At 38.2% G+C, this 27792-nt stretch overlaps 1 protein-coding gene across 2 annotated transcripts in view; it reads right to left on the reverse strand.

The window, feature by feature from the left end:
- Positions 1-27792, reverse strand: part of dmxl2 (Dmx-like 2) — a 154401-nt gene that overhangs the window by 30217 nt on the left and 96392 nt on the right. For both annotated transcript variants that reach the window (XM_063065995.1, XM_063065994.1), the window contains exons 22-33: positions 25331-25496; positions 24597-24861; positions 22563-23647; positions 18530-18721; positions 17931-18007; positions 17534-17661; positions 17137-17385; positions 10890-11062; positions 7862-7998; positions 6761-6846; positions 2989-3190; positions 823-940 (exon numbers count right to left, since the gene is read on the reverse strand). In XM_063065995.1, coding sequence (XP_062922065.1) covers positions 823-940; positions 2989-3190; positions 6761-6846; positions 7862-7998; positions 10890-11062; positions 17137-17385; positions 17534-17661; positions 17931-18007; positions 18530-18721; positions 22563-23647; positions 24597-24861; positions 25331-25496 — 2878 coding nt within the window. The remainder of the gene's footprint in view (positions 1-822; positions 941-2988; positions 3191-6760; positions 6847-7861; positions 7999-10889; positions 11063-17136; positions 17386-17533; positions 17662-17930; positions 18008-18529; positions 18722-22562; positions 23648-24596; positions 24862-25330; positions 25497-27792) is intronic.

A 27792-nucleotide genomic window follows, 5' to 3' on the forward strand; every position in this document is an offset into this window, starting at 1 on the left:
AATAAAAACTGCATTAGAATATTCATATTCTGTCTAGGTAGCCTTCAACCTGGTGGAATGAACATCAATTTCTCCTTCAGGTATTATTTTTCACTTCACCCTTCCCTCTTCTCTTATTCCCCACTCTGATCTCCTATCTCTTTTCCTCACCTACCAATTACCACCTCCTCCTTCCCTTTCTCCCATGGTCCACTCTCCTCTATCAGATTCCTTCTTCTCTAGCCTTTTACCTTTCCCATCCACTTGGCTTCACCTATCACCTTCTAGCTAGTCCTCCTTCCCCTCCTCCCACCTTTTTATTCTGGTATTTTTCCTCTTCCTTTCCAATCCTGAAGAAGGGTCTCGACCCAAAATATCAATTATTTATTCATCTCCATAGATGCTGACTGACTTACTGAGTTCCTCCAGCATTTTGTGTTTGTTGCTCTGTATTTCCAGCATCTGCAGAATCTCTCATTTTAGAGTACTAATTATATCCTTGGGGTCCAACATTTCATTAGAAATGATATTTTGCTTGCCTACAATGAATTTGATCATGTTGCCAAAATATCCAATAACTACAATGGTACGAAGTGGGAGTAGGTCAAAACAAGTTGGGAAATGTTTGTCCTTCATTTTAACTAATCATCCCATAAGAGGAAGAATATACAAATATAACTATAACTAAGCTGACTTTTATAACTGAATTGTTATAAGCTGGCACATCATCATAAGCATCCTATAGTTTATATTATGCCAAATCTGTGATTGGTCCTTAAACCTACAATACTACTTACAGCTACAAAGTTTAAGGCAACAACTTTTAGCCTTATGCCCACTTACCTCACTTTGCTTTCTTTTCTTTGTGAATATAAATCTTATAAATGTGTCTTGCAGAACTTCTTGTTTGACCAGGAAGTACCACAGCCTTTTAACAGGGAATGTAGAATAATGCCTTGACCTGAAGTAAAATAAATAGTTAGCAACTTCTGTCCACATAAGCTTAACTATAAAATTATAGGTCTATTATTTTTACCAGGCCACCAGTAATGTTAAGCTTAACTGGAACTTCACAGTAACAGATGAAGCACCAAGTACTTCATTAAACAGATTTTCAGACAACAGCAATACTTCAGACTGACTGTAACATTGAAATAGCGACTGTTTGTCTCCCATCTCGCTGCAGAAAGAATGATATTTGTCTCTCCCTCGTTAATGAGGGAGAACCTGAGGGATGTTGAAATGTTGGAATGAATAGCTATTTGTTGACGTCTCTTTTTGAGGGCTTCGCTGTTACTTGCATGATGGGTGATGGGAATGCTAGAATAAGTGGGGGGGGTGGGAGGGAAAGGTGATGCTGCTTGCGCGTTGGGAGCTTTAGGGTTCTAACGTTTTTTTCTGTCATTCAAATGGGTTTCTTTTCCTTCTGTTTCGAGGATGTCTGCCGAAAGTGAAATTTCAGGTTGTATATTGTGTGTGTGTGTATATATAATATTCTCTGATATTAAATGGAACCATTGAACATCACCACTAACACCAAAGTTAAACTTCAAACAACCAAAGGCTAGCAGTCCCCTAGGTTCAGGAGTGCATAAAACTGAGGATGTGGAGACATTTAGTAATCATTATAGCACTGACATCTTTATATGCGTGCACAGCTCTCTGGTGAAAATGATATCGTATCCGTTAAATAGGGGCCGTGAACAATTCTGATTTGATGGAGAATGGATGTAAAAGCTCACAGGAACATCTGGAGAAATTTCTGAAATGCCCCTTCACTGCTGTCGTTACTGTGTGGTCGTGAATCTTTCAGAGGGTAGGCCTCAAAATCCCTGGCCTTGCCTGCTTTTGGCGACCGAGAAGGAGGTCAAATTGTTCGGACAGAGATGGCGTGCAGTACTCGGTGCCGGAGAGCTGATCAGAGCTCCAAGTTTTCGGATGACTCAGAGTCGGATTGTGGTCGTCATGGCAGGGACAGTTTTTCTTCCCTCTCCCGTCTGCATGAGATGTGGGACATTTGAGAAACATTGAACTTTACTGTGCTCACGGACTTCTTCATCAAGTTATGGTATTGTTACACTGCTTGTGACTATATGTTATAATTATGTAGTTTTGTCAGTTTTTTCAGTCTTGGTTTGTCCTGTGTTTTGTGATATCACACCGGAGGAAATAACGTAAACGCGAGGAATTCTGCAGATGCTGGAAGTTCAAGCAACACACATCAAAGTTGCTGGTGAACGCAGCAGGCCAGGTAGCATCTCTAGGAAGAGGTACAGTCGACGTTTTGGGCCGAGACCCTTCGTCAGGACTAACTGAAGGAACAGCTAGTAAGAGATTTGAAAGTGGGAGGGGGAGGGGGAGATCCAAAATGATAGGAGAAGACAGGAGGGGGAGGGATGGAGCCAAGAGCTGGACAGGTGATTGGCAAAAGGGATACGAGAGGATCATGGGACAGGAGGCCCAGGGAGAAGGAAAAGGGGGAGGGGGGGGGACCCAGAGGATGGGCAAGGGATATAGTGAGGGGGATAGAGGGAGAAAAAGGAGAGAGAGAGAAAGAATGTGTGTGTATAATAACGGATGGGGTACGAGGGGGAGGTGGGGCATTAGCGGAAGTCAATGTTCATGCCATCAGGTTGGAGGCTACCCAGCAGAATATAAGGTTTTGTTCCTCCAACCTGAGTGTAAGTAATATCATTTCTTAATGCATGCATTACTAAATGACAATAAAAGAGGAAGACGTGTCTTCACAATCATATAATCTTACTCTAGTGTTATTGATATTGTTGTGTTCACCTTGTACTTGTGTTATATGCAAAAGAAAAGTAATGGGAAATACAATATTCACCTCTTTGGGTGTCTGCATCATTTTAAAAACATTTTCTGCTGTGTGCTTATGAGTTACAAATTCCGATGATTAACCATGGCATAGCTGTCATTAAGACAGTGCTAACTGAAGTTAACTGATAAAAATCATACCCCACCAAGCCTACACTTAAGTTATTCCCTTACTTGAATGGAGTGTTTTCCGGTTCAAGCATTGCTTTGTGTCGCAGAATAGCTGGTCCACCAACATTAGAGAAATCATTGGGATACGTGTTGATGTAGTTTGGAGGTGGGCCTTCAAACTGTTCCATTTTTGCCTGAAGTATCTGCTGCCAGTTTTCCAAAGTTTTCATAACAGCATTACCCAAAGGAGAAGTCACTGGAAGATCTATAGGAAAAATAGATTTGAGAAAAATAACATTAATAATATTAATGGACTGTCAGTCAACTTTTAAACACAATTAGTAATCTATACACAGAACATTGTTTTCAAAATCATTGTGAATGATGTAACGGCAGAAGAAGGTTTCATCCTAATTTTTGCAGGAATCTTGACTTAATGTGAAGCATAAGCTCGAAGAAATTTTATTTTTAAAAATTAATAATATAAATCCCCAAAATTTCAGACCTCATACATTTCATGACAAAATGCTTAAAACTCTTAGCACAACTATTTTGTTAAATAAATTATTTCAAGCCAGTTCAATCCTTGAGATCATGTACAATTATTGCTTACATCAAATGCATGCACACATTCCAATAAGCAAGAAGATCAAAACAAGTCAGGAGCAATTTGTTGGACTGGTGGGATGAGAGGCAGATGAAATTAAATGTGGAGAATTGAAAGGTGAAATATTTTGTTAAGGATTTTCATCTCATCATGTTGGTTGATGTTCACCTCTAGAATCATATATGTGAACTAATGCTCTTGGCAAAGCATGGTGTAGGGAATGATACCATTACATGCATGCCTTAAGAACAAATATCAACTAGACAAGCACGATCTGTGACCGTAAGAGCAGGGTTTAATTCACAGAGTGGAAACTATTTCATCTAGGACTACGAGTCATTGGGTTCCACTGTGGAAAAGAGGAAATTGATGTTCATGTGTGTAGTGCTAAATGCTGTGTCTGAATTTGTAGCGTACTGTTTCCAAAGTTTAAGTACCAGAAAAATCAGAGTATGGAATGATTTTGAATACGATGCTTGATAGGACAGCAGTTACTGTTCAAATAGTAGCTTCCAAAATGCAATTTAATAAGTATTAAGGAGAACAGGTGGGATATATAGTGAAAGTGCTGAAGTGAATTGTCCTGGATTGATATGATGGGTCTCACCCCCACTGAAGAAAGGAGATTAAAGAAATGATAGTTAGATGAGTCACATTTTGACTAGAACCAAAGACTGTGTATTTCCGAATGTTTTGGTGACAATCAAGAAATAAAAGTGATTTAACAAAATCTCTGCTGATGACTTCACAGCTCCTCCAGAGTGGTCTGGGCAGCAAGTGTTTCAGCATAGTTGACCACCTCTGCACAGGTACACAACAGAATCATTAATCATGTTGACAGCAAACAGTCTCATTACCCAGCATTGAGATGGCATCAGTGTTGATTTAAATTTCCAGTAACCACCCCTGCTTTTTGTTTTTCCTTATCCCCTGCCCTCTTTACTCCTCTCCCTCCCCCATTCTCATAACTGGCACATCACCTACACCTTTTTCCCTCTGATTCCCCACTTCCTTCTTATTATTGCAAGGCCTACTGTCCTCTCTTACCAGATTCCATCTTGTCAGCCCTTAGAATCTTCCTCCTATCATCTCCCAGTTCATACATCCTTCTCACTCCTCAACCCACTCTTCCAATCTACCTACCTTCCATCTTTCTCCTTGATTCACCTATCAGCTGCCAGGTCAATTTCCTCCCTTCTCCTCCTACCCTTATTCTGGGTTCTGCCTCCTTTCTTTCCAATCCTTAGGAAGGGTCTCTGCCCAAAACATTGACTGTTCATTTCCCTCCACAGATGCTGCCTGACTTGCTGTGTTCCTCCAGAATTGTGTGCATGTTGGTCCAATGGCTACTCTTTACCTTGTAGTTATAGTTTACTTGGCAAAGGGTACTGCCTCAGAATAAAGGGCATCATAATTGCAGCCAGGAAGCTATGCAATGATGTGCTTGATTTACTGCCTATGTTCCCATACCATCTGATCTTTAAGAGAGCACAAAACGATTCTGGATCTAGTCTAGGGCAGATCTGATACTCAGCAGCCATAAAAGTAGTGCACATGCACACAGTAATATCCTGCACCACAGACACGTTGTAATCCTCTCAAAACCACATATTCACTCTTCCATTGTTATCTAGCATTAGAGAACAATATATACCAGACTCTTAATGGAAAGCATAAAAGACACTTTTAAAAATTGTAGACGGCAAGCCAAAATAAACTGCAAATATCTCCAGCCAGAAAGGCGAGATCTAAATGTCACCTTGACAGTCTTTAACAACATGAACCTTAATTTGCTCCATTGGAGCAGTTTGAGATACATCAGGTGGGAAAAATCAATGAAAAATGATTTACTGAGGCACAAACTTATGATGCATTGATCTTGACCACGATTCAGGTGTGTGAATAGCTCCTAATATATCCTAATTGATTATTGCACCTTACTGAGAGTCCAGTCAGTCAGTGGGTGCCGTCCCGAATCCGGGGTTGGCGGCTATGCACCTCCACCTTCTTCGATCTTGCGACAGCACTGAGTGCAGCCTCTCCTCCAGTTTGTTCTCCCTGGCCACCTTGGCACTGCCTGCCGCTGCCCCCGCCGAACTCGAGCCCGAAGCTGTGTCGGCCTCCAGCCTCGGCCGCTTCTTCGAGCTCGGCCCTTTCTTAGGCGGAGGCCTTGGGCAGGTCCAGGCACATGGTGCAGCACCCAAGTTCATCATGTCTCTTCTAACTAAGTGCATAGCATACGATTCATAGATACGTGGTGAGGCTTTAATCTCTTCCACGGAAGATGGCTGTTGGCTCACAAGGAGCTCATCCGCCCTTTGTCAGGACCTGTTTTTTTTTAGTCCTGCTGAGTGTCCTCACACCCTCCTCACCAGACTAAGTCCGGTGGGGGAGCCGGCCCAAGTCGTTGACCATTCGACCATGGCCCTCGTCGAATCTCTCTGAGCGTCTGGCGACCAAACCGGAAGGTTGGGATACTTTGTTTTAAAACTGAGAGTCCATCTCCTTCTTATTTTTAGCAGCTTCTCCTGAACTGTACACCCTACATTTTACCAATGGACTCAATCCTAGGAACAACTGGCTTGGTCAGAAGGTAGAAGTCAGCAGAAAAGCCTTCAGCATTTGAAATACATTTCCTTAAAAACTAAAAACTTTGTACCTACTCTGTGAAGTACCAAGCGCCTGATAAACAAATCAATAGCTGGAACAAACTAATCAGTAATTAACATACAAGTAACAGATGATCCATTCGAATAGCACTAATAGGTATCCGTTCCATTATAGAACAGGTGTGCAGCCAGGTGGTTTAAGAGTAATGCATTAGTTGGGGTGATGGTCTCCAAAATGGCAAAATTGGTATCAAATCATTGCTCACTAACGTTATATGCCAACTGCTTGCATCCAGCAACATTACTTGTACCTGCACCATCATTTACACCAAATCAATGTTTGGCTATTCATGCCAAGAGTTGTAATGTCAATGATGCTTTTTTGCCACGATAAAACAGTCTATTAAATAAAAATGTAAAATCATTAACTATTCAGAAATAATGGCCCCCATGAAGAGCTATTTTTATGAAGGATGCAGAAGTTAAATATTCATTGCTTAACAATAACAAAGGGAAAACCATGAAAGCCTTTTTAAACTTCAAATGATTTTCTTTCAAATACAGTATTTTTCTAATCGTGGAACAATTTAAAAAAAACCTTAAACAGGAAATATCATACCTCCAAAATCCAATCCTGCAACAGGAAAGAAGTTTTTCACATTGTTCAGTGCAAGCTTAACCATTCCTAGACGTATCAGAGCCCAACTGAAAAATAAATATAGATGTAAATACCAGATGAACTTCAACTTTATTTTTGAAAACATCAATTACAAATACTGTACTTAATTTTATTTATATTTTGGATGGAGAATGGCCTCCAATTAAGAGCAACTGACAACAAGAGGATACAACTATATCTTTGCACCAAGAACTTAACTACTGATACTCTAGGCCTCAAAGGAAGGTAAAAAAGTATTTAATTTACTGGAATAGCTTCCAGAAGCTCAACCTAATGATTCAGAGACACAAGCTTGAATCCCACCAAGGCATGGGGAACTTACACTGTTAAGTAAACTTGGAATTACAATTCTGGTATCAGCAGTGATGACCATGAAACAACCACTTGTCAGGAAAAAAAACATCAGGTCCACTAAAGTCCTTTAAAGCAGGAAACCTGCCATGATTCATAACTGCTCTCTAGAGGACCTAGCAAGCCACTTGGTTTAGATAGATTTGAGATGGGCAACAAATGTGACTTCCACATCTCAAGAATGAATAAATTTAGTAAACCCAGTCAATACCATCAGACTATCAGCTTTTTTTCTTTTGCAACTTTTCACATTCTTCTTTGCCAATGGCCAGATTCCTGTGTATCAGCTGAAGTTCTATCTGCCTTCCTGTTTGCTTGAAGTCGGTCATATTTCTGTCTACTAGAAAGTATAGACATTGTCTACTTTCACCCCTAATTTGCCCCCTGTATGCTGATAAACCTCACTTGCTATATTTGAATACACCCAATGAAATAACAAAACTACCCTTTATTAAAAGAATTGTCAGGTGATTCCACTCTTCTGCAGAAGGTAGAAACATTGTTAATATAAAGACACTCCCGTTTTCCCTCAAAACGAATTCATATGCTATCAACATTATGAAATATTATAGTATTTTAAAATAACTATGTTTAAACAAAAATTCTGCAAGTGACTTCTTTAACTTTTGGTATTTAAATTAAATAAAATGATGAAGCAAATTTCTTTGAACAAAGTTCCTTGTAACCAACCTGTACGAATTAGGATCAGAATGTTCTTGCAACTGAAGGTCAGAAATAAAAGCATCATCATCATCATCATCGTCGTCACTAGGGATACTTTCATCTGAATCATACACAAATCCACTCTCAGATGGAGGCATGAATGGCTTTAAAAGGAAAAATACACCAATTAAAAGAAGATTAGGCAAAGAACTTTGACAAGAATATGATTTCTTGCCTTAATACTACAGGAAAGACAGCCTGTGTTATCTTTATGAGAAACCCTTTGAAGGGAAATTTTGTTATGCATGAGGGAAAAGCCATCAGCAATGGTAGAACTAGCAGATGAAATCAGGTAGTATCTAGATGAGGGAATAGCCTGGAAGCTTTTGAGAGAATCGGTATATAGGGAAGAGAAGGCCAAGATGGGTTTTGGAGATCAAAGAAGTACTTCAACAAGTGGAAGGATGGCAGGGTTGTTTTGATGACAAAATCAATATGAAACATGAAAGATAGCCACAGCAAATCATAAAATTGTACAAGAAAGAAAGAAATCTTTTAGACCCCCCTCATGCATGCCACTATGGTGCCTCACATATTAATCATATTTGCTTGCAATAGGCCCCAAGTATTACTTCAATCGCCTTTTAAATGTCATAATTGCATTTGGCAACTGGTGCCAGTTAATGATCAAAATGTGTAGAAAACTTACCTCTCAGATCTTTAAATTTTCCCTCTCACATTATATACCTTTTAGTTCTAGAGTGCCCAATCCTATGAAAAAGACTCTGATCATCAACCTTGCCTATGCCCCTCAATTTTATAAACCCAAAGCCAATCAGCTTCCTAAATGTCAGTGAGAATAAACAGTCTATACAATGTCTCCTAATGCCCTCTGTTTCAGGCAACATACTGGTGAATCTCTTCTATACTCTCAATTGCAACCATATCCTTTCTGTAATATGGCGACCAGAACTATCCACAATACACTTAAGGCTGATTTATACTTCTGCGTAGGCTCTACGCTGTAGTCTACGCCATTGTGAGCATTTATACTTGTGCGTTGGTGTGTCTGCATCACTCTGCAATTCACTGCCAAAACGCTAGTTGGCGGTAGGGTTTTATGCCACTGTATTGAGTTTCTTTGTGTACTTCAAACAATGGCAACTGAAACTGAGCGCATCATGTTGGAGTTGGAGCTAATAAATGTTGAACAAGAGTTACTTTTATTGAAATTACTGCAACTCAGAAAAGAGAGAAGACGTTGGAGGAGATGGTGTGTACAACCATTGAACGGATTGTGGCAGAAGGAGGGTGAATTTTCTGTGCTTGTCCGGCCACTGAGAGACATGGACGAGGAAATGCATTTCAAATATTTTCGGATGTCGGCAGGTAGATTTGACGATCTGACGAGAAGAAGCAACCGGAAATGCGATGCAACCAAGCAGACCAATCACAGTTGTTGTGGTCTGCGTCGCCGTAACGCGTAGTTACATTTTTGGGGAGGTGTGCGTCAGGCTACGATGTAGGGTACGGCGTAGGGTATGTGGCTATGCCGTACTTACGGCCTAGATTCAACGCAGAAGTATAAAGTGGCCTTCAGTGTGGTCAAGCAATGTTTTCTGCACTATGACATGATAACTAAATTCTCATACTCAATGTCTCTGCCTATGAGGTAAGCCTATGAAGGTACCCTCCTTACTACCATAACCATTTGTATCTCTATTTTCAGAGATCTATGGACTTGCCCTCAATAATCTCTCTATACTGCAACACTACTAATGTACCTGCCATTTACTTTACATGTTCTACCTGAATCTGACTTCTTAAAGAAACATTATTGATACAAAACATGACTTTTATTGGCTCTCCTCCATTATGCCCTGTTTAAGTTTAGAGAAAATAAGAAGTCGGACATTTGATACATCCTTTAAATTTGAGCAAATCTGGCGACCTTTTATCCAATATTTTCATTTAATTTGATTTATTACTCTTTCAATCTTTTTTTTTCAAAGTTTTAGATTTGATCAGAAAGTCTTTCTTTCTTTTTGTTTTGGATGTATCCTCAAAATAGACTGCCCAGTCCCTTTTTTTTGTTTATAAAAAAATAAATAAAATTAACATAAACTGGGAATGCCTATCGGATGTCGATGATAGCAGTGAGTTGACATGGATGGAACAATGGTAGCGACATGCAGATGAATGGCGAGACGAAAATGAAGTCGATCACAACAGTGAAAATTGCGTTAACAAGTATTCAGATTGGAATCTGAATGTCAGTCAGGGTAGAGCTGGTGCTTGGCAATCTACCTTTATGCTAGTCCCTGCTTGTTATAGACTTGCAGTCAGAAAAGCATCCTTCCACCATTACCTTCTGCTTTCCATCACCAAGCCAATTCTGGATTCTGTTTGCCAATATGTCTTGGATACCCTAGCCTACCATGCAGGACATTGTGAAAATAATGGATGAGAATTAACACTTGACAAGATACTTAGCATGCGCAGTAATCTATCATGGATTAAATGATTATCTTTAACCAATTCCAAGGCAGGCCTGGTTTCCCCTTAAGTAATCTGCACTTTTCAATATGGCATATGGCCTTAAGATGTGCATTTCATGTCATTTGATATCACTATATCCTCTGAAAATATGTATTATTTATAAAAATAAATATAAAATATGTATCTGGTAACAAGGGAACCAGAGTTGAATTTCCAGGGGTTCATGACTGTGCAATGACATTAACAATCAGGTTTCAGATTAAATACATTTGCAAAGATATTGTGCAAAGCAGAAGAATTTCTTGTCTGAAGTACTCAATCAGTACTTCGCCCCACAATTTTGAAACCAGTCTTTGTACAAAATTTATTTTTCCTACATTGACAAATATAAGCATAACACAAATGGATAGGCTTATTGGTCACGATGTACATAATATACAAAGTCTGAAAGAAATTAAAAGTTTCAACATAGATTAAATCACGCATAAAACTACAAACAGTCATATTCCATTTGACTGAATTGTTAAAATAATTACATAATAAATATTGTTCTCACCTTGGCTACAAAATAATCCCACATACTAAGTTCAGGTGGAATGAATTTTTCTTTGTATGAAGGTCGATCTACAGGTACAGGTGGTGGTGTTGAAGTCTCCTTTACAGGTCTACCAGGAACTAACATCTTCATGTTAAATCTCCGGCGATATCGATCAATGTCTTCTGGAGGAACTGTCCAAAGCAAACGTGATAAACAGGTGGTGAGACATATTTGTGCTGCTGGTTATGTAGCTTATAACGGTTGACTGAAACTAAACAGATTATTTTAGCTTCAGCTTCCATGATCTTTAGATTAACATGTCTAGAATGGCCTAGCACCAGACCATTCAAGATGTATCTGCTAAAACTTAACCAACATTATTTCAAATACAACTCAAATCTTCTGTAGCTCTAAAATTGTTAATACTTTTTATTCATAACAGGAAACAGAATACATTGAAAAGTAACACAAAACTTTATGCATTCAAATTAAATACTTGTAAGTTAATGTAAAAGAAATATCATCAGTGAAAGCTCAAATAAAATGATTTGCACATTCAAAATATTATTCAAATACATGCAATTTCTTTCTAATATCCAAGCATATTCTTTGCATTTATTTCAGCAATTATAATCAAACTCAGAAGTTCTATCACCACTCAGTTTTAATCATTAATAACGCAGAAACAGAAAATATATTAGGAAGGGCTGATTCAGTGAAGTTTACTCTGATCAAATAGGGTAAAGTGAGTTTCCCTGAATTAAATTCCAGATTACGACAGAACATTACTTTTGATGAAACAGAATTTAATAATTCTATTAAATACTAGGCTTGTCATAATATATTCTCAATTACATCAGCCTTGCACTACACTTAATAAAGTTTACTACACTTAATCTCAGTGTTAATAAATCAAAAATAAATTTAAAATAAATTTAAAAATTTGAATTCCTTGAACATTAAAACAGTGAATCCCAATGGGGGTGGTTACATGTCCTAGGGTGGTGTTAGGAGAAACAGAAGTCGTCAGGGGGCCTTCAAGGTTCTTGGCGGGGAAGGGTGTGAAGCAGCACCCTAACTTGAGGCACAAGACCTGGCCGACCATTAGCAGAGCAGGAACTTCCAAAAAAAAAGGATAAGACACTGGAACATAGGAGGAATAGTAGCTCTGCAGGCCATGAGCACTCGTCATCACCACACATCTGAAACATGGTAATCTTATCCGACCTGACCAACTAAACAGATATTATTGGGTATGCATAAATTAGTAACCAGGATGCCCAACAGCTCCCCTCGACTCACGGCACGGAACAAGTTCATGCAATTCAACAGTTGGTAAGTCTAGTACACCTTCTCAATTTTCTCTACAGCGCAGGCCCGAACCAAACGGTGAAATAGAGCCAATCAGTGAATCTGTTGACTTTGAGGATTCCTCTTGAGGTATTCAAAGTGACCTGGGCTTCATATATGCAGTCAAGAACCATTTTTGGGGATTATGAGACCTTACATGATTGGTCAGCCATGCTAACTGGAATAGCATAAAGGTAGATTGCCAAACACCAGCTCTACCCTGACTGACATTCAGATTCCAATCTGAATACTTGTTAAAGCAATTTTCACTGTTGTGATCGACTTCATTTTCGTCTCGCCGTTCATCTGCATGTCACCACCATTGTTCCATCCATGTCAACTCACTGCCATCAGCAACATCCGATAGGCATTCCTAGTTTATGTTAATTTTGTATTCTAATTTAGCCCCATTAACGATGGATAAATACATACTGTGCGATCTCTAGTATCTGAAGGTGGTGAAGCCTTGAATTCTAATTCTGCTAAGAAACAGAAACTACAGAAAGTGCGTCAATACAATGTTACATACATGGAGTATGGCTTTATTCCGTTCCTGTCAGATCAGTGACGCCCCGTATGTCCTATTTGTAATACTGTACTGTATAATGAAGCCATGAAACCATCAAGATTGCAGGAACACTTCTGTAAAAGGCACCCTAAAAAGACTCATCATCATCATTATGTGCTGTGCCCAGTTTGAGCTTTGACTGCCATGGCCCACACACTCCTGTTTCGAGTCAAGTGGATCAATTCATTGGTATTCATTTCCAGTTCTCTGGCTGCTGTCTCCATCATCATTTGTCTTTGTCCTCCTCTTGCTTTCTTCCCTTCAATCTTTCCCATAATTACTGTGCATTCTAACTCCTCTTTCCTAATCACGTCTAATGAAATTACGTTGCCTTTTCATGATCTCATACATTATTCCTCTTTGTGTTTGCTCTGTTCATGACATCCTCGTTAGATATTCGTTTCATCCATGATATTCTTTGCATCCTCCTCAAAAACTACATCTCTGCCGCTACAATTTGTTTCCTCATGTTACTAGATATTGTCCAACATTCTGAGCCATATAACATAACTGGATAAAAGTAACATTTCAGTACTCTGGGGTGGGTTGTCATGTCTAGTTTAGTATTGGTCAGTATACTCTCCATTCTCATAAAGGTGTCTTTTGCCATCCCTATTCTTTTGATGTCTGTGTCGCATCTGCCACCTGATGTCATCCAGCTTCCTAAGTAGCGAAAGTTCTGTAACTTGTCAAAAGACTACTTATGGTATTATTTAGTTACAGAAGATGAAAGCAGCATTTGAAAAGTATTGCACTCTCGAATCATTTGCCAAGAAAGCTAAAAATGACCTTGATAGTGGTTTCATTGCTTCTTATAGCATTTCCAAAATGATGGCGATGTGTGGAAAATCTCATGCAATTGGTGAAAGATTAATAATGCCTGTTGTATTAGAAGTGGTCACCACTGTTCTCAAAATGGATACCAGTATTTTAAAATCAATTTCTGAGTAATAATTCTGTAGTTCGTCGCATTGACGAAATGAGTGAAGACATTGAGTATCCACTATGCAGAGACCTATAAAAAACAGAATTTGGGATACAACCGGACGAGTCAACTATGCGAGACAACAAGGCATTGCTAACGGCATATGCATGGTTTATCAAAAATGGAAAAGTTTAGGAAGAAATTCTCTTCTGTAAAAAGAGAAAAACAAATATCAACAGAGAATCAATCTACAACAAGGTCAAAATGTATACCAAGGATGAAAGTATTCTGATTAGGAACATGATTTCTTATGCAACAGATGGAGCACCATATATGAGAGGTCACCATGCTGGTTTAGTGGCATTTATGAAAAAAGAAATTCCAATCTGTTTGCAATCCATTGTGCAATTCATCATCAAATTCTCGCAGCCAAAATTTTCAGCCAGCAGCTTTTCTCAAGCATGACACTTGTAATATTTGCTATCAACAAAATTAAAGCTCATCCATTAAATAGCAGAATATTTAGCCAGTTATGCCAAGGTAATGATGAAGAGTTTGAGCACATGCTTCTTCACACTGAAGTGTGTTGGCTGTCAGAAGGCTGCTGCTTAAAACATTTTTCTGATCTTTTTGACACTGGATGAATTTTTGCTCAAAGTCGACAAGAGCTTGGAAAACAAGACTGAACTTCTACATGGAGATGTGCATACCTAGCTGTTCTGTATGATGAAATGAACATTCTAAATATGAAACTGCAGGACAAGAATTGCAATTTAATCCAGGCAAAAAATACGGTGTCCACTTTTATCAGAAAATTGGAAATATACAAGCAAAATATGATATTGTATCTGTTAAATAGGGGCCGTGGACAATTCTGATGTGATGGAGAATGGACGTGAAAGCACAGAGAAACATCTGGAGAAATTTCTGAAACACCCATTCGCTGCTGTCGTTACTGTGTGGTCGGGAATCTTTCAGAGGGTAGGCCTCAAAATCCCCGGCCTTGCCTGCTTTTGGCGACCGAGAAGGAGGTTGAAATGTTCGGACAGAGATGGCGTGCAGTACTCAGTGTCGGAGAGCTAATCAGAGCTTGAAGTTTTCGGATGACTCAGAGTCGGATTGTGGTCGGCATGGCAGGGACAGTTCTTCTTCCTTCTCCCATCTGCATGAGATGTGGGACATTTGAGAAACTTTTAACTTTACTGTGCTCATGGACTTCTTCATCAAGTTATGGTATTGTTGCACTGTTGTAACTATATGTTATAATTATGTGGTTTTGTCAGTTTTTTCAGTCTTGGTCTGTCCTGTGTTTTGTGATACCACACCAGAGGAAATAATGTATCATTTCTTAATGCATGCATTACTAAATGACAATAAAAGAGGACTACGTGTCTTCATAATCATCAAATATTCGGAGAAGAATGCTCTCTCAGTTTCCCTGCATGGGAAGTATGGCACTTTCTTTGCAAGAGTACTGCTTACACCTGCAGTTACTGAAGGAGGATTTCCAGTATTGATTCAAGGATTTGGACGACTTGGAAACTCTGGAATAGGTAATTAACTCATTTCTTTGCTGGGTGGAAAAACAGGAAGAAAGCTTGCAAGAAGAAATTTTGAAATTCAGAATGATGGAAGAAACAAAAATGCTTTTCCAAAATGTTGGCTTTTGTGGTACGTGGCTACACTGTCATAAAGTTTCCTGGTCTTTGGAGAAGAGATAAACTGCTCTTCATTGCATTTCCATCCTCCTACTTTGTTGAAAGAGGTTTCAGTTCAAGTGAACCACATACTCACAAGAAACAGAAACCGCTTGGACATTGTTACGTGTGGGGACTTAAGGCTTTTGCTATCACAACTTGAACCAGATATTTCAACTCTTGCTACTAACCATCAAGCTCAAGGATCACATTGATATTGAAGCTGCCTTACAGTGCACAAGTACTATGTAACCTAGGTTTAAAGACAAATAAAAATTTAAAGCAGAATTATTTTCATGTTAGCATATGGTAGCCATGTTTTTATACCATAGGGGCGCCAGAAGGTATATTGTGCCTAAGAGGGGCATTGGCAAGTATGACGGTGCTTTGAGGGGGAGGGGGGTGTTGAGCTAGAAGTAGCTGGGGAAGTAAGAAACCCTTTGGAATGGAAATCAGCTTTTGGGAAGAATAACTATATTTTTAAATAAAGGTTTGCCTATAGATCCATAGAAATTTTGGGGTGGAAAGTTGCATACAGAGGAAGAGTTCAGAACTGAGCAAAGCACCCAAAACTTCACAGCAACCAATGCCGTCACTCACCATCCAGTTCTGATGTGTGTCGTGTTCCAGTCTCACAGCTGGGAGACACAGACACATCTAGAATTTCTGTCTTCAAGGCAGTATTTTGCTCCAAATTTAATACAGCTGAAACATTTGGTATACCTGCACCATAAATTTTTTTCATTGTTTAAAAATGCCCTCTGTCAAATTTAAATGGTAACCATTTTTATACTAGCCAATGCTAGAAAAATTCAAACATTTTGTTACTAAGAATAATAGTTTTAAAATTACTTGTATCCAGTAATACTGCACTGAATTAAGTACCAAGTTCTTTTAACTCGATGGTCAACAGAGAAAATTACCTTCTAAATGTGATCAGGAAAAATACAATTATAGAACATGCAGCACCATTAGAAATGCAACAAATGAAACATATTAAAGTCATAATATAATGCAAAGCAAGTAATAATCATGGACCCATTATAAGTTCAAGGGAGGCCATCAATAGATCAATGTTGCAGTGCTGTTTATTGATTTAGCTCAGAACCCCCAGCACACTCATCTACACCTTTCTATTGTCCTTTGGCTTTCTTTTTGGAATGATAAATAATAGTAACATTATTCCAAACCTGAAGGCAGGCAACTGGACAATGGCATTCATGATGAGCTTCAGTCCAGATAAAAGCTTCATTACCCCACAAAGTCACTGTTACTAAATTGTATACCAACTAAACAATTTTGCAAAAGAAAGTCCCACTAAAGCAAATCAAAATTTAAAAACACTGATAGAATAATTTATTGTGATTGTGCCACTTATAGATAAAATGACAAGTGCAAAAGTTTACTTTTATACATAAAAAGATCTTAAAGGGGATCACAAAAGTTAAAACTGAGCATTGTAAAGTACCAGATTAAGTAAGCAAAGGTCTGGCAGGTTGTTGTGACAGTATTTTGAAGAGCATGCCTTCACCTTCCTAGAGTAAGCTCTCCATTTCCTTCCCTAAACCTCTTACTTCTGTGAAAACCTATTTCTTTCATTAAGCTTTTGATAACCTGTCTTAATATCCAACTGTCAAGTCATGGAGCTTCTTGGAATACTTTATAAGATTAAATATTCTGGAAAGATGCAAGCTGTTGCTGCTGTTTTGAAGGAAACTGACCTACCTGGTGCAATTTCTGGCCGCTTTTTAGGTTTTATTATAGTTTTTGCACCTCCTCCAAATACTGCAGCCCAGGTTCGATTATTGAGTGGATGAGCAACTAAACGAAAGAGCTCATTACTATCCTGAGTAGCAAGACCATGAATCAAAAGACTCAGGTAAACACCAATCACTGCCTCACAAAGCAACACATTCAGTCTGGGTTGATCATCTTCCTGAACAGATCCGAGAAGATTAATCAGTGATGAAACACCTGAAACAAGCAAATCAGATAAATTATTAACCAGTCAAATAGGAAGATGACAACTTCTTACATCATCTTATCTATAACTATCTAATCACTAAGTAAAAAGAAATCAAAATTTGTAGTTGAGTTTAAAAAAAAAGATTTGCCATCTTACCAGGCCATTGTGAAGGTGAAGAGTTTGGAGTTACATGCTCTTCAATGCTTTCCGTCCGTAGTCTACGTCTTTCTCCCAATAGAAGCCCTTGATAAACCATCCCTGTAAACAGGTTTGTGGCTGTTTGACTGTTGAAACAAATTCATAATTTTAAAAGCTTATCTATAAACAAATTAATTTTGTTGTTTTAAGAGGAGACAACATAACCACTCTAGATCACTGTACTGCACAAACCAATGTGGAGATATTCATTGAAAGTCAAGTCACCAGTTAATTTCTCTGCTCTGAAAGTGTCCAGATGAGTCAATAAATATTTTGATCCATATAATCTTGCAGAAAAAAAAATCGAACTCTTTTTCCTGTCATTTCTTAATTTGAAGAAAATGATCACATTTACCTGTAGCTGTGGCTGTCACAAAGAGATTGGTAAATGCAGGCCGACAGTGAAGCTGCTGAAGTGTGCAGAATAAAAACCTAATAAGAAATGCAATACAGTACGAGTTACAAGGATAGCTTGGAGAAACATCTCATATTAGTACAAATATTATTCGGTATCACTGCTTCTCTTCAACAACAATCACTTTAATTCGAAATACTTTGAAACAATTAGAATAGTTAAGAATTAATGACTCTAATGTATGCACAGGGTTGCCACAAAAAATTCAACCAGCTAAAACTGTGTAGTATATCTGCCCACAGCAAATTTAAAGAGATTAACTACAGCCAAGTAATGAATGACCACTTTAATTTTCCCAGTATCATTAAGGAGCCAAACTAGACATCAGCTGTATACTTGAAGTACCACAGATGTCTCTGGCTCAGTTTGGATAACTAGCAAAATTTTTCTTAACGTGACAGCTTGAAACAAAGTGAACTCTTCTCCTTTACTCAAAGAAAATCTCATTGGTAGATTTCCCTTTTCTTAAACAGAACTAAGAATTGAAACCGATACAAATTAGTATTTTAAAAGATAGCAAGCTCTAATAAAATTGTTACCGTATCATCCTTAAGTCCTGGGAGAGGTGGACAATTCATCTGTACCACTGTGTACAAGATATCATGGATGTGATTACTCAAATGCATGATGGGATTGGCTATCACAGTTTTCGTTGAAGCAATGGCTGCAGAAAGGAGGGGCAAAGTCGTAGGTAAAGGAAGAGGGGACTGAAGCTGTTTCACAGTGGTTTCCTAACACATGACAATAAAATCAGTATTAGAATAATCACGCATATTGCCTTACAATAGATTAACATTGTACAAGAATAATGTAAAACTTCTAGATCAGCAATTCATTCACAGTGAAGTAAAAACTCTGGTGAAATAACAATTCCTTATTAATAGAAACATGGATTGAGAGGTTTAGATAAACACCAATGGCTGCCTCACATTCTATTTAGGTTGATCATCTTCTTGAACTGCTCCAAGAAGATTAATCACTGATAATACACCTGGAACAAACAAATGAGAGAATTTATTAACTGGTCAAGTAGGTTGCTTAAATTCTTCATTAAATCACTAAGACATAAAATATTAGTATTTGATATTTTTAGTGCTACAAGTAACTTTCCATCCTACCAGGCCAGTGTGAAGGTGAAGAAATAAGGAATTCTTTGCTACACAACTATGTCTAAAATTACTTTGAAAATACTAAATACGCAAAATAAAGCCCTAGAAAACTGGAAGCCTCAAAAATGTATATTTCACAAACAGTCTAGATAAAAGTCCAAAGCAACAAATTTAATTTCTTATTACAATATATTTCATGATTTTTTAATTTACATCTTCAGTTTACCTTTTTTCTATTTACACTGCAGGGAAAGGTCCTCCCTGCAGTGCCTGTGCATCTCATACCCGTGTGCACAAATCTGTGATCACCATGTTTGTGCAGCAGACCCTGTTCTCTACTACCTTGGATATCCTTGCCATTGAATCAAGACCTCTTCATCAACACTTTCAAATAAAAATGCAGACCACAGTAAACTGCAATTGCTCTCATTGTAACACGAGCATTAATATGACACAAACTACAGTAAAACTCATCACTATGGTGTCTGATGGACACATTTTTTGGACTATTGGATGTATTTCCAATTAATATTTCAGTATGTACAATTTATTTTTAATGCTACACAGCACAGCAGCATAATAAAGTTCCAGCAAAGCTGATAGATTTCAAAGAGGGGTCCATGGTGCCTGAGGGAGCATGGGAATCAGTATTTGGTAAACCAAATATTTTTTTCCCAACACCTATTTGACTGGTTGGGAATTCTCTTGGCTGTAAACAAAGTAGTGATACAACCATATATTGCATGTAGTGTCAATGCTACCCACCAGAAATCTTTAGGCAACTCTGTGCAAAAAAAGGGGAGTGAATCTTGATATGACCTCTATTGGCAAAGAAAGGAAGTGGATAGCAAAAATGTATTGGTTTACATTACATTGCTCCTTTCATGACCCAACAAACCCTGAAAGGCTTTACAACCAAAAGTGTACTTGTCCTTTCCTTTCTTTTGAATGTGGAACATCAAAGCATGGAAACATGGAATATAAAAACAACATCAGCTGGCACCCTTGTACAGTATAACTTGCTCTTTTCAGAGACAATGAATGTTACTAAAAAACTCTAGTCCAATTTTTCAGAGATACTTGCACATATTCAGGAAGGTGTAACATCAACTCAAGCAGCACCAATAGCACTCTTCCAACCACAGATCACTGTTTTATTCATTTGGCTGTGCCTGAGATTCAAAGGGCAGGGAATGGCCACTTGGGTTTACTGGCCAAGATCTTGAAAGGCTATTAAGACACCTCGCACAGGATTGTGCATTAAGGTATCACAAGACTGCATGTTGGCAACACTGACAGAAGCTCCCAGAGTGGCCTCAACTTGGTGCAACATTCCTTGTAAAATCACTATTGAAGAAAATGTCTTGACAAGACAGTTTCAAGGAAGTTTGTTGCAGAATTCTAGACTTCATGTACATTTGATATTCTGCTAATAGTTCTATTTATAATAAATTCAAACCTCAGCTCTCACACAAAAATACTTGTGTCTTTTACCACCTTCACTTGCATTTCTCTGACACTCCCTCTTTTATTATCACTGCTACGTTTTCTGCTCATCTCTCCTGTACACATCAGTAGAACAGAAAATTGGTATATTAACCAGTGAAAATAATAGCTCTTGGGTTGCACATCACCGAGGCGTACTTAAACAGTGGACACCCAACATTAAATGCATATATCAGTACTTTCTTCATAACTCAAATTCATTTCAATGAAACAGCTCACATCCTTGATTGGCATCAACTTATCACTTCATACATATAGTGATGTGGGAAAGGTCCTCTCTACAGTGCTTGTGCATCCCATACCCACGTGCACAAATCTGTGATCACCACATTTGTGCAGCAGACCCTGTTCTCTAATTACCTTGAATATCCTTGCCATTGAATCAAGACCTCTTTATCAAAAATTTCAAATAAAAATGCACACCATAGTAAACTGCAATTGCTCTCATTGTAACTATGGCATTAATATGCAATCTTTGTGACTGACTGATTTGTTATACTGGCGACAAATGATGCTTCTGAATGTGTGTATGTACTTTGAGGAAGTCTGCAAATGACCACCAATGCCTTTGCTTAGTCAGCCATTCTCCTAAAGGTCAATTGAGAAGCAGATAAGATACTTTGAAGAGCATTTCTCTAATACCGAAGTGAGCAGCAAACTGTAGTATGCAAGATAAAAATAGCTGTGACCTGGAATAAACACGTCTAACCAGTGGCTCCATGTAAACCCGAGATGGATAGTGTCTTCTGTGAGGACCCTTCAATGAAACCTGTAAATGTTTTCCTTACCGGTTTAGAGCCTGTTACCTAGGAAGTGTCTTCTGCACACATCAGTAGAACATAAAATCAGTACATTAACCCGTGAAAATAATGGCAGTTATACACATCAGTGAAGTGTACTTGGACAGTGAACACCCAATAATAAGTGCATGTATCAGTATATCAAGGAAGAGGTATAGTCGACGTTTCGGGCCGAGACCCTTCGTCAGGACTAACTGAAAGAAGAGCTAGTAAGAGATCTAGCTCTTCTTTCAGTTAGTCCTGATGAAGGGTCTCGGCCCGAAACGTCGACTGTACCTCTTCCTAGAGATGCTACCTGGCCTGCTGCGTTCACCAGCAACTTTTATGTGTGTTGCTTGAAATTCCAGCATCTGCAGATTTCCTCATGTTTGCATGTATCAGTACTTCCTTCACAATTCAGCATATCTTTTCAATGGAACAGCTTAGACCCATAGTCTTTCATCAAATTAACACTTCACGCATACAGTGATATGTGAAAGATTGTTCCCTATATCTGTGGTCCCTATCAGGAGGAGGAGTTGTGTTGCCTCTGGACAAATTCACATTCCGAGTCAATTTGGTCAGCAGCAAGGTGGTTCAAGATGTAAAACAGCATCATTCTTCAGCATTAACTGTGTGCAAAGTAAGCTATTTACTACGTAGCACATCTCTATAGCACTCTGCACATTGCCCAGCAATAAATATTGTTTTTTCATTACAGGCCTTCTAACCAACTACTGTCAGCAAAAGCTAGTGAATACTGACTGATATTTCTCAGTCCAATGTGTTTGAAAAATCCCCCTGATGTAGGCAATAATACAATGTACGAAGTACATTTTTCATCATTTGAATTGATGGGGGGGGGGGGTGAAGAAAAAAAAATGTATATTTTAAATTTTCATCCAAAAATGAGCACAAAACATCAGAGGCTGCCAAAAAGTTAACCAGAGCATGAGCAAAATTACTTGAGCTCCATATTGATGTGATTTTCCAACTTGTGTTATGCATACAAATTTCTAGGTCACTCTGCTTTACCTACTGATTAGATAACATGCAAGATGCCAAAATTTATCCTTATCATTAGTAATTAATGAGTAAATACATCTTCTAGATTCTCACAGTTAAAACCATACTATTTCATGGAGTTCTACCATTAAAAGACCACTTAAGAATTTTACCTGCTGAGATTCTTGTAAAAGGAAGACAAGTTCCATTCTGACTGAGGCTAAGCCACCACCCTGAGCTCCATGCAAGCTGCAGTAGCTAAGAAAGACTCTCAGCAGAGCTTGATTTCTCCTCAACCACCATTTCCTCCTTTCTGCATGTTCTTGTTTTGCTTGGAGCCTCCTCCGATCAATCTGATGCCTTTCATATGAAGCCGCTTCTGTACTCTCAGTTACATCATCTTGGTCAAATGAATCACTGATCTTTTTATTTATTTCAACAATCAAATCTTTCACTTCAGTTTTATAATTGCAGATTTGATGCATTGCATGAATTTCTTTTTCTAACCAGTTGTAGAGTTGAAATCGAAGCTTTCCTCCATCTACTTCATATCCTGTAGCTAATGTCCTAAGTTCAGTCATTAGAATTTTCAAACAGGCTCTGAATTTTAACTGTTCTGCTATTACATCAACTCGAGAGTCATAAGACGTGGAATCTTCTCTTGGAACTGAGTGGAACTCTTGAGGAAGTCCTTTCTCAATGTTAGCTTCTTTCACCATTTCTGTATCTTTCATATTCAAACCACCTGCCTCTTCCTCTTCATAGTCATCTTCTAAATCATTATCCCATTCAAGCTTTAGTGGCTCATCAGAAAATGTCACTATTGGTGCACTCCAGTCAATGCCAGCAGAATTACTGGTTTCCCATTCCAAGCCTGGCGCGCCTATCACAGTCTGTGGCCAGTTTGTACCAATAGTGCTTCTTTTGTTTTCTACTACACCATTTTGGTCTTGGACACTCGTACTAGAGCTTTCAGTTGTCAAGGATGGCTTTGATTTTTTCATGACTTTGGGGATTTTAGACAGTACCTCAAGAGCCAAGACTGGGCAACCAACTTTAAAATGAGCATTTGCCGTGGTGAAAAATAATTTCCTCTCAATGAGGTTAATTTCATCTTCACTGATTTTCTCTGTCGCAAGTCCTAAAGTAGCCAATGACCCTTCAGGAGGAGCAAAATGTCTTCTCATTAGTAGTGGATGAGCACGGAGATAATTGTAAAAACTGAAGACTGCTGGATTGCAAGATTTTATGAGAATTCCTGAAACATAATAGACACTACAATAAATATTTTTTCCAATTTACTAGGTTAGGTACAACCAAGTCAAAATTCATAAATTACGCCCATATGGGGCAATTACACTACATGAATAGTGAAGTTGCTAGAGCCCCAGATATTGAGATTCAGGACCTTTTTCCAACGAGGTAATGCATAGGAACTACAACAATCAGAAGTGACCATTGGCAACATAATGGTAAATGATGGTTTCTGTGATAAGAGAGCAAGCTTAGGTGGAGTAGGCGATGTAAAATGAGTGCCAATGGGGAAGGTTTGTGTGAACTAACAAAGTGGCCTCTGAGAACAAGTAGTGGAACACAAAACCAACAACTGGCAGTAGCTAAGGTCAGAGGACAGGGTTCATTTGGCTGGGGGCAGAGCATGTGTTTCAATAAGTGAGGCAATATTAGTTTTGCTTTCAATATTAGTGTCAATTTCTGTAACTATAATCAGAGTCACTAGAACCCAATTGATCATTGTAATCACTTCATCTGCAGATCTGTGAAAGCCTTTTGCTTAAAGATGCCACTGGTTATCTTTACCAAGTAAGACTGGTGGCATTTTTTCCAAAAATTATCATTTTGGTACACAGGAGAATGCATGGTACCTAAACTTAAAGAAAAATATACCTTGTAACATAACACTTTGGCCAATATGATTTAAAAGAAACTTTATATGCACATATTATTCCTACAAGTAACACACAGAGGAAATAGAGGAATCAGTAGGTTAGGTAGCATCTATAGAGGCAACTGGGCACTTGACATTTGGGGTCATACTGTCCTGAAGAAATGTCCCAACCAAAAATGCTGACTGTCCTTTACATGTTGCTCTAGATTTCTCACATCCACAGTCTCTTATGTCTCCATTTTCCCAATTAATTTAATTGCATATTTCATTTAAACAAGAAGTGCAGAGTGGGCATTCATACCTGGATGTTCTTCGGTACCTTTTGTAGGCTGTTCTAGCAATGTGTCCAATGCATTGGAATAATCTTTCATTGTCCAATATGCAATACTCCGCAGGAATGGATCTGGGTGCAGCTTACTTGGTGCAAACTCAGACCCACCTGGCTTACAGCCAAGAACCTTCTCATAGAGGATAGATTTACAAGTAGAGGAAGTTTCGTAATCAGATTCATACAATCTTGCAATAATCATGGCCAACTGGATATCATCCATTTTTTCCAAGATCACCTGTCAAAGCATAATCTTTGCATTTCAGTATGACAGTAAAAGTCAGACAAACATTCATGCAAGTCTGAATAACTGAATTGTATTGTACATTGAAATATGTGGATATCTGAATGTTAAAAATAGAAGAAAAACATTCTCCTCCTTCCACCATCAAGTGTATTACAGCAGTACATGAAATGTGGTTTACTTTAAACACTCAATTTCTAGACATCTAATGCTGTATTGTTTGGCTGTATTCATGTGTATGGTTGAATGACAATTAAAACTAAAGTTGAAATGATATTTCAGCATTAAGTGGCATTAAACTTAAATGAACTGATAAAACTGTTTATTTTAAACAATCTTGGTCCTATAAAGATAACATTTTCTAATGATATCTGTTACAGCAGATAGCAAATAATAAAATACTGTTTTGGCTAGGTTACTTTGGAAAAAAATTAATTAAGCTTTGAAGGAAAATCAACGATACCTCAATGGCATCCTTTAAAGAACCAGCCAAAAGGAAAAATGCAGCAGCCTGCTCAAAGCGCTGTTTACCCAGCAAAGCAAATGCATTCTTCAAAGCTGCTTTACGCCATCTATCTTCACTAAAATTGTGTTTGAAAAACTCAGTCATCTTCTTATCCTGCTGAGATCTGAGGAAACAAAAATAACTTTTGAATTATATTTCCACTGCATGTGCTAAATGTGTAACTGTGCTTTAGTATCATTCCACTAATCAGGGAAACAAACCACAGTTTATTATTTTGAAGATGTTATGAACAATATAATGGAATTTTATTTGAACCAATTCATCAAGTATAATTGGGTACCTCTTACACACAACACATGCATGTATACTGTAAATGGTTGCATGATCTTCCCTGTGTATAATGCATTACACATAGACCTAAGCCAGGATAGTGCCATCAATTAATGAACCTAGCACAACTGACATCACTTAAGCAATTTTTTTGGTCAAGTGTGGTACTTGACCAAACAATTACAGTCTATCCCCGTGTTATTTAAAAGAGTCAAGGATATTGTCAGACCATCAGAGTCAAATTCTTCCATCTTAGGTCATTCTCAGATAAGTTTCTTTGTTCCTGCCTAAACCTTCCAGGTTTGTGATGGATTTCATTTTCTTCAAGTTTCCTTCATGGCAAGTGTGATCCCTGAGCCCTCAACAAACTTCAATTCTCCTATTCAATGAATCATCTTCCCCAACACTGCCCCTCCCCATCCTTAACCTCTGCTTCTCTCTCAGTATCCTATCTTTTATGCACCCTCTCATTCCAAATTTCTCCTTGGATCCTTTTCAATCATCTTCTAGCTCATTTCCAACCAGCTTCCCTAACTACTTCCTCAATTGTTCTCTCTCCACTCTTCTGCCAATTCCCTAACAGTCCCCATCCACATAATCTTTTTCAGCAATCTGATAGTTTTCCTCTCCTTAACTATCTTCAGCTGGAATACTCTCCTCATGACTTCTTCGCTCTCTTTCACCATAGTGGGAAATTACAAAGTCAAAATTTCTTATAAAGTTTACACATATTGAATAATTTCTATCCCAAGTTACCTAACATGCATTCTTTTCATTCTTCAAAAGTTGCGCATCTCTCAAGCCGATGATTTACTGTAGAAACCACATTTGAAAATATATTCAATGGTACAATATGTGACTTTCTACACCATATAGCATGCATTATTCCACCAATGTATTTCTGGTCACTAACACCTGCTAACTAATAACATACTGCAACAAATTTGTGTCTTAGCCTTTATTTACTGTATTTTTAGTTTCAGATACAGCATGGTTACAAGCCCTTCTGGCCCAACAAGCCTGTGCTGCCCAATTACATCCATGTGAGCTATTAACCTACTAACCGTACGTCTTTGGAATGTGGGAGGAAACAGAAGCACCCAGAGGAAACTCACAGTCACAGGGAAAACATACAAACTTCTTACAGACAGTAACAGGAAGTTTAGTGATGGACTTAAAACCAATTTTTATAATGAACAACTTCTTTTAAAGTGGGGCTCATCCTATAAAAATTTGACCCCTTATATTCTTGTAACTTAGTATTCATTTCCAAAGATGTAATCTACAAGGTAAATAATAAATTAATCAATTCATATTGCTAATTTTAATTCCTTGTATGCTGTATCTAGGTGAGACAGTATGAAACACTATGCCTAGAAATTGAATTGCTATCACTCCATACAGCATCAAGCCAATATAAAAAAAAAAATCACCTTGGGTCAAAATGTGAAGACAAATATTTATACATTACAGGCATATGCAATTGATGTCATTCCCCAAAGATTACACGTTTGGGAACTTGCACCATATTGTTCTGAATTTGTCATCACTGGATATTTAGTGCAGCACTGGAATGCGAAACAGTGGTGAAATTAGTAGAGTTTCTGCCTCATTGCTCCTATGATGTGGCTTCAGTTCTGACCCTCCATGCTGTCTATACAAGTTCTTCACGTGACTTTATAGGTTTTCTCTTTTTACTCCAGTTCCCTGCAACATCACCAAGATGCACAGCTGATAGGTTAAATGGCCATTAAAAATGTTCCTAGTAAATAAATGTAGAATTTGAAAGCAGTTGAATAGAAAGTGGAGTAAATAAAATGGGATTAGTGAAAGTGGGCACCTAATGGCCATCATAGGCTTGGCATGACTCTATGACACGAGTTAAATAAATTATTTGCTTTCATTCATGGCTTCTCCCTCAATGTAGTAAACCTTCAATTATATCAGTAGTAAATGTCCAGCCCACTTTTTAAGATAAGATTAGATCTACTTGTCACATGTACATCGAAACATCATTTGCGTCAATGGTCAACACAGCTGATGATGTGCTGAGAGCAGTCTGCAAGTGTCCTCATGCTTCCAGCACCAACACAGTATGCCCACAACTTATTAACCCTAACCTGTACGCC

The sequence above is a fragment of the Mobula hypostoma genome, chromosome 13 (genome assembly GCF_963921235.1).
Source record: "Mobula hypostoma chromosome 13, sMobHyp1.1, whole genome shotgun sequence".
NCBI classification, from domain to species: domain Eukaryota; kingdom Metazoa; phylum Chordata; class Chondrichthyes; order Myliobatiformes; family Myliobatidae; genus Mobula; species Mobula hypostoma.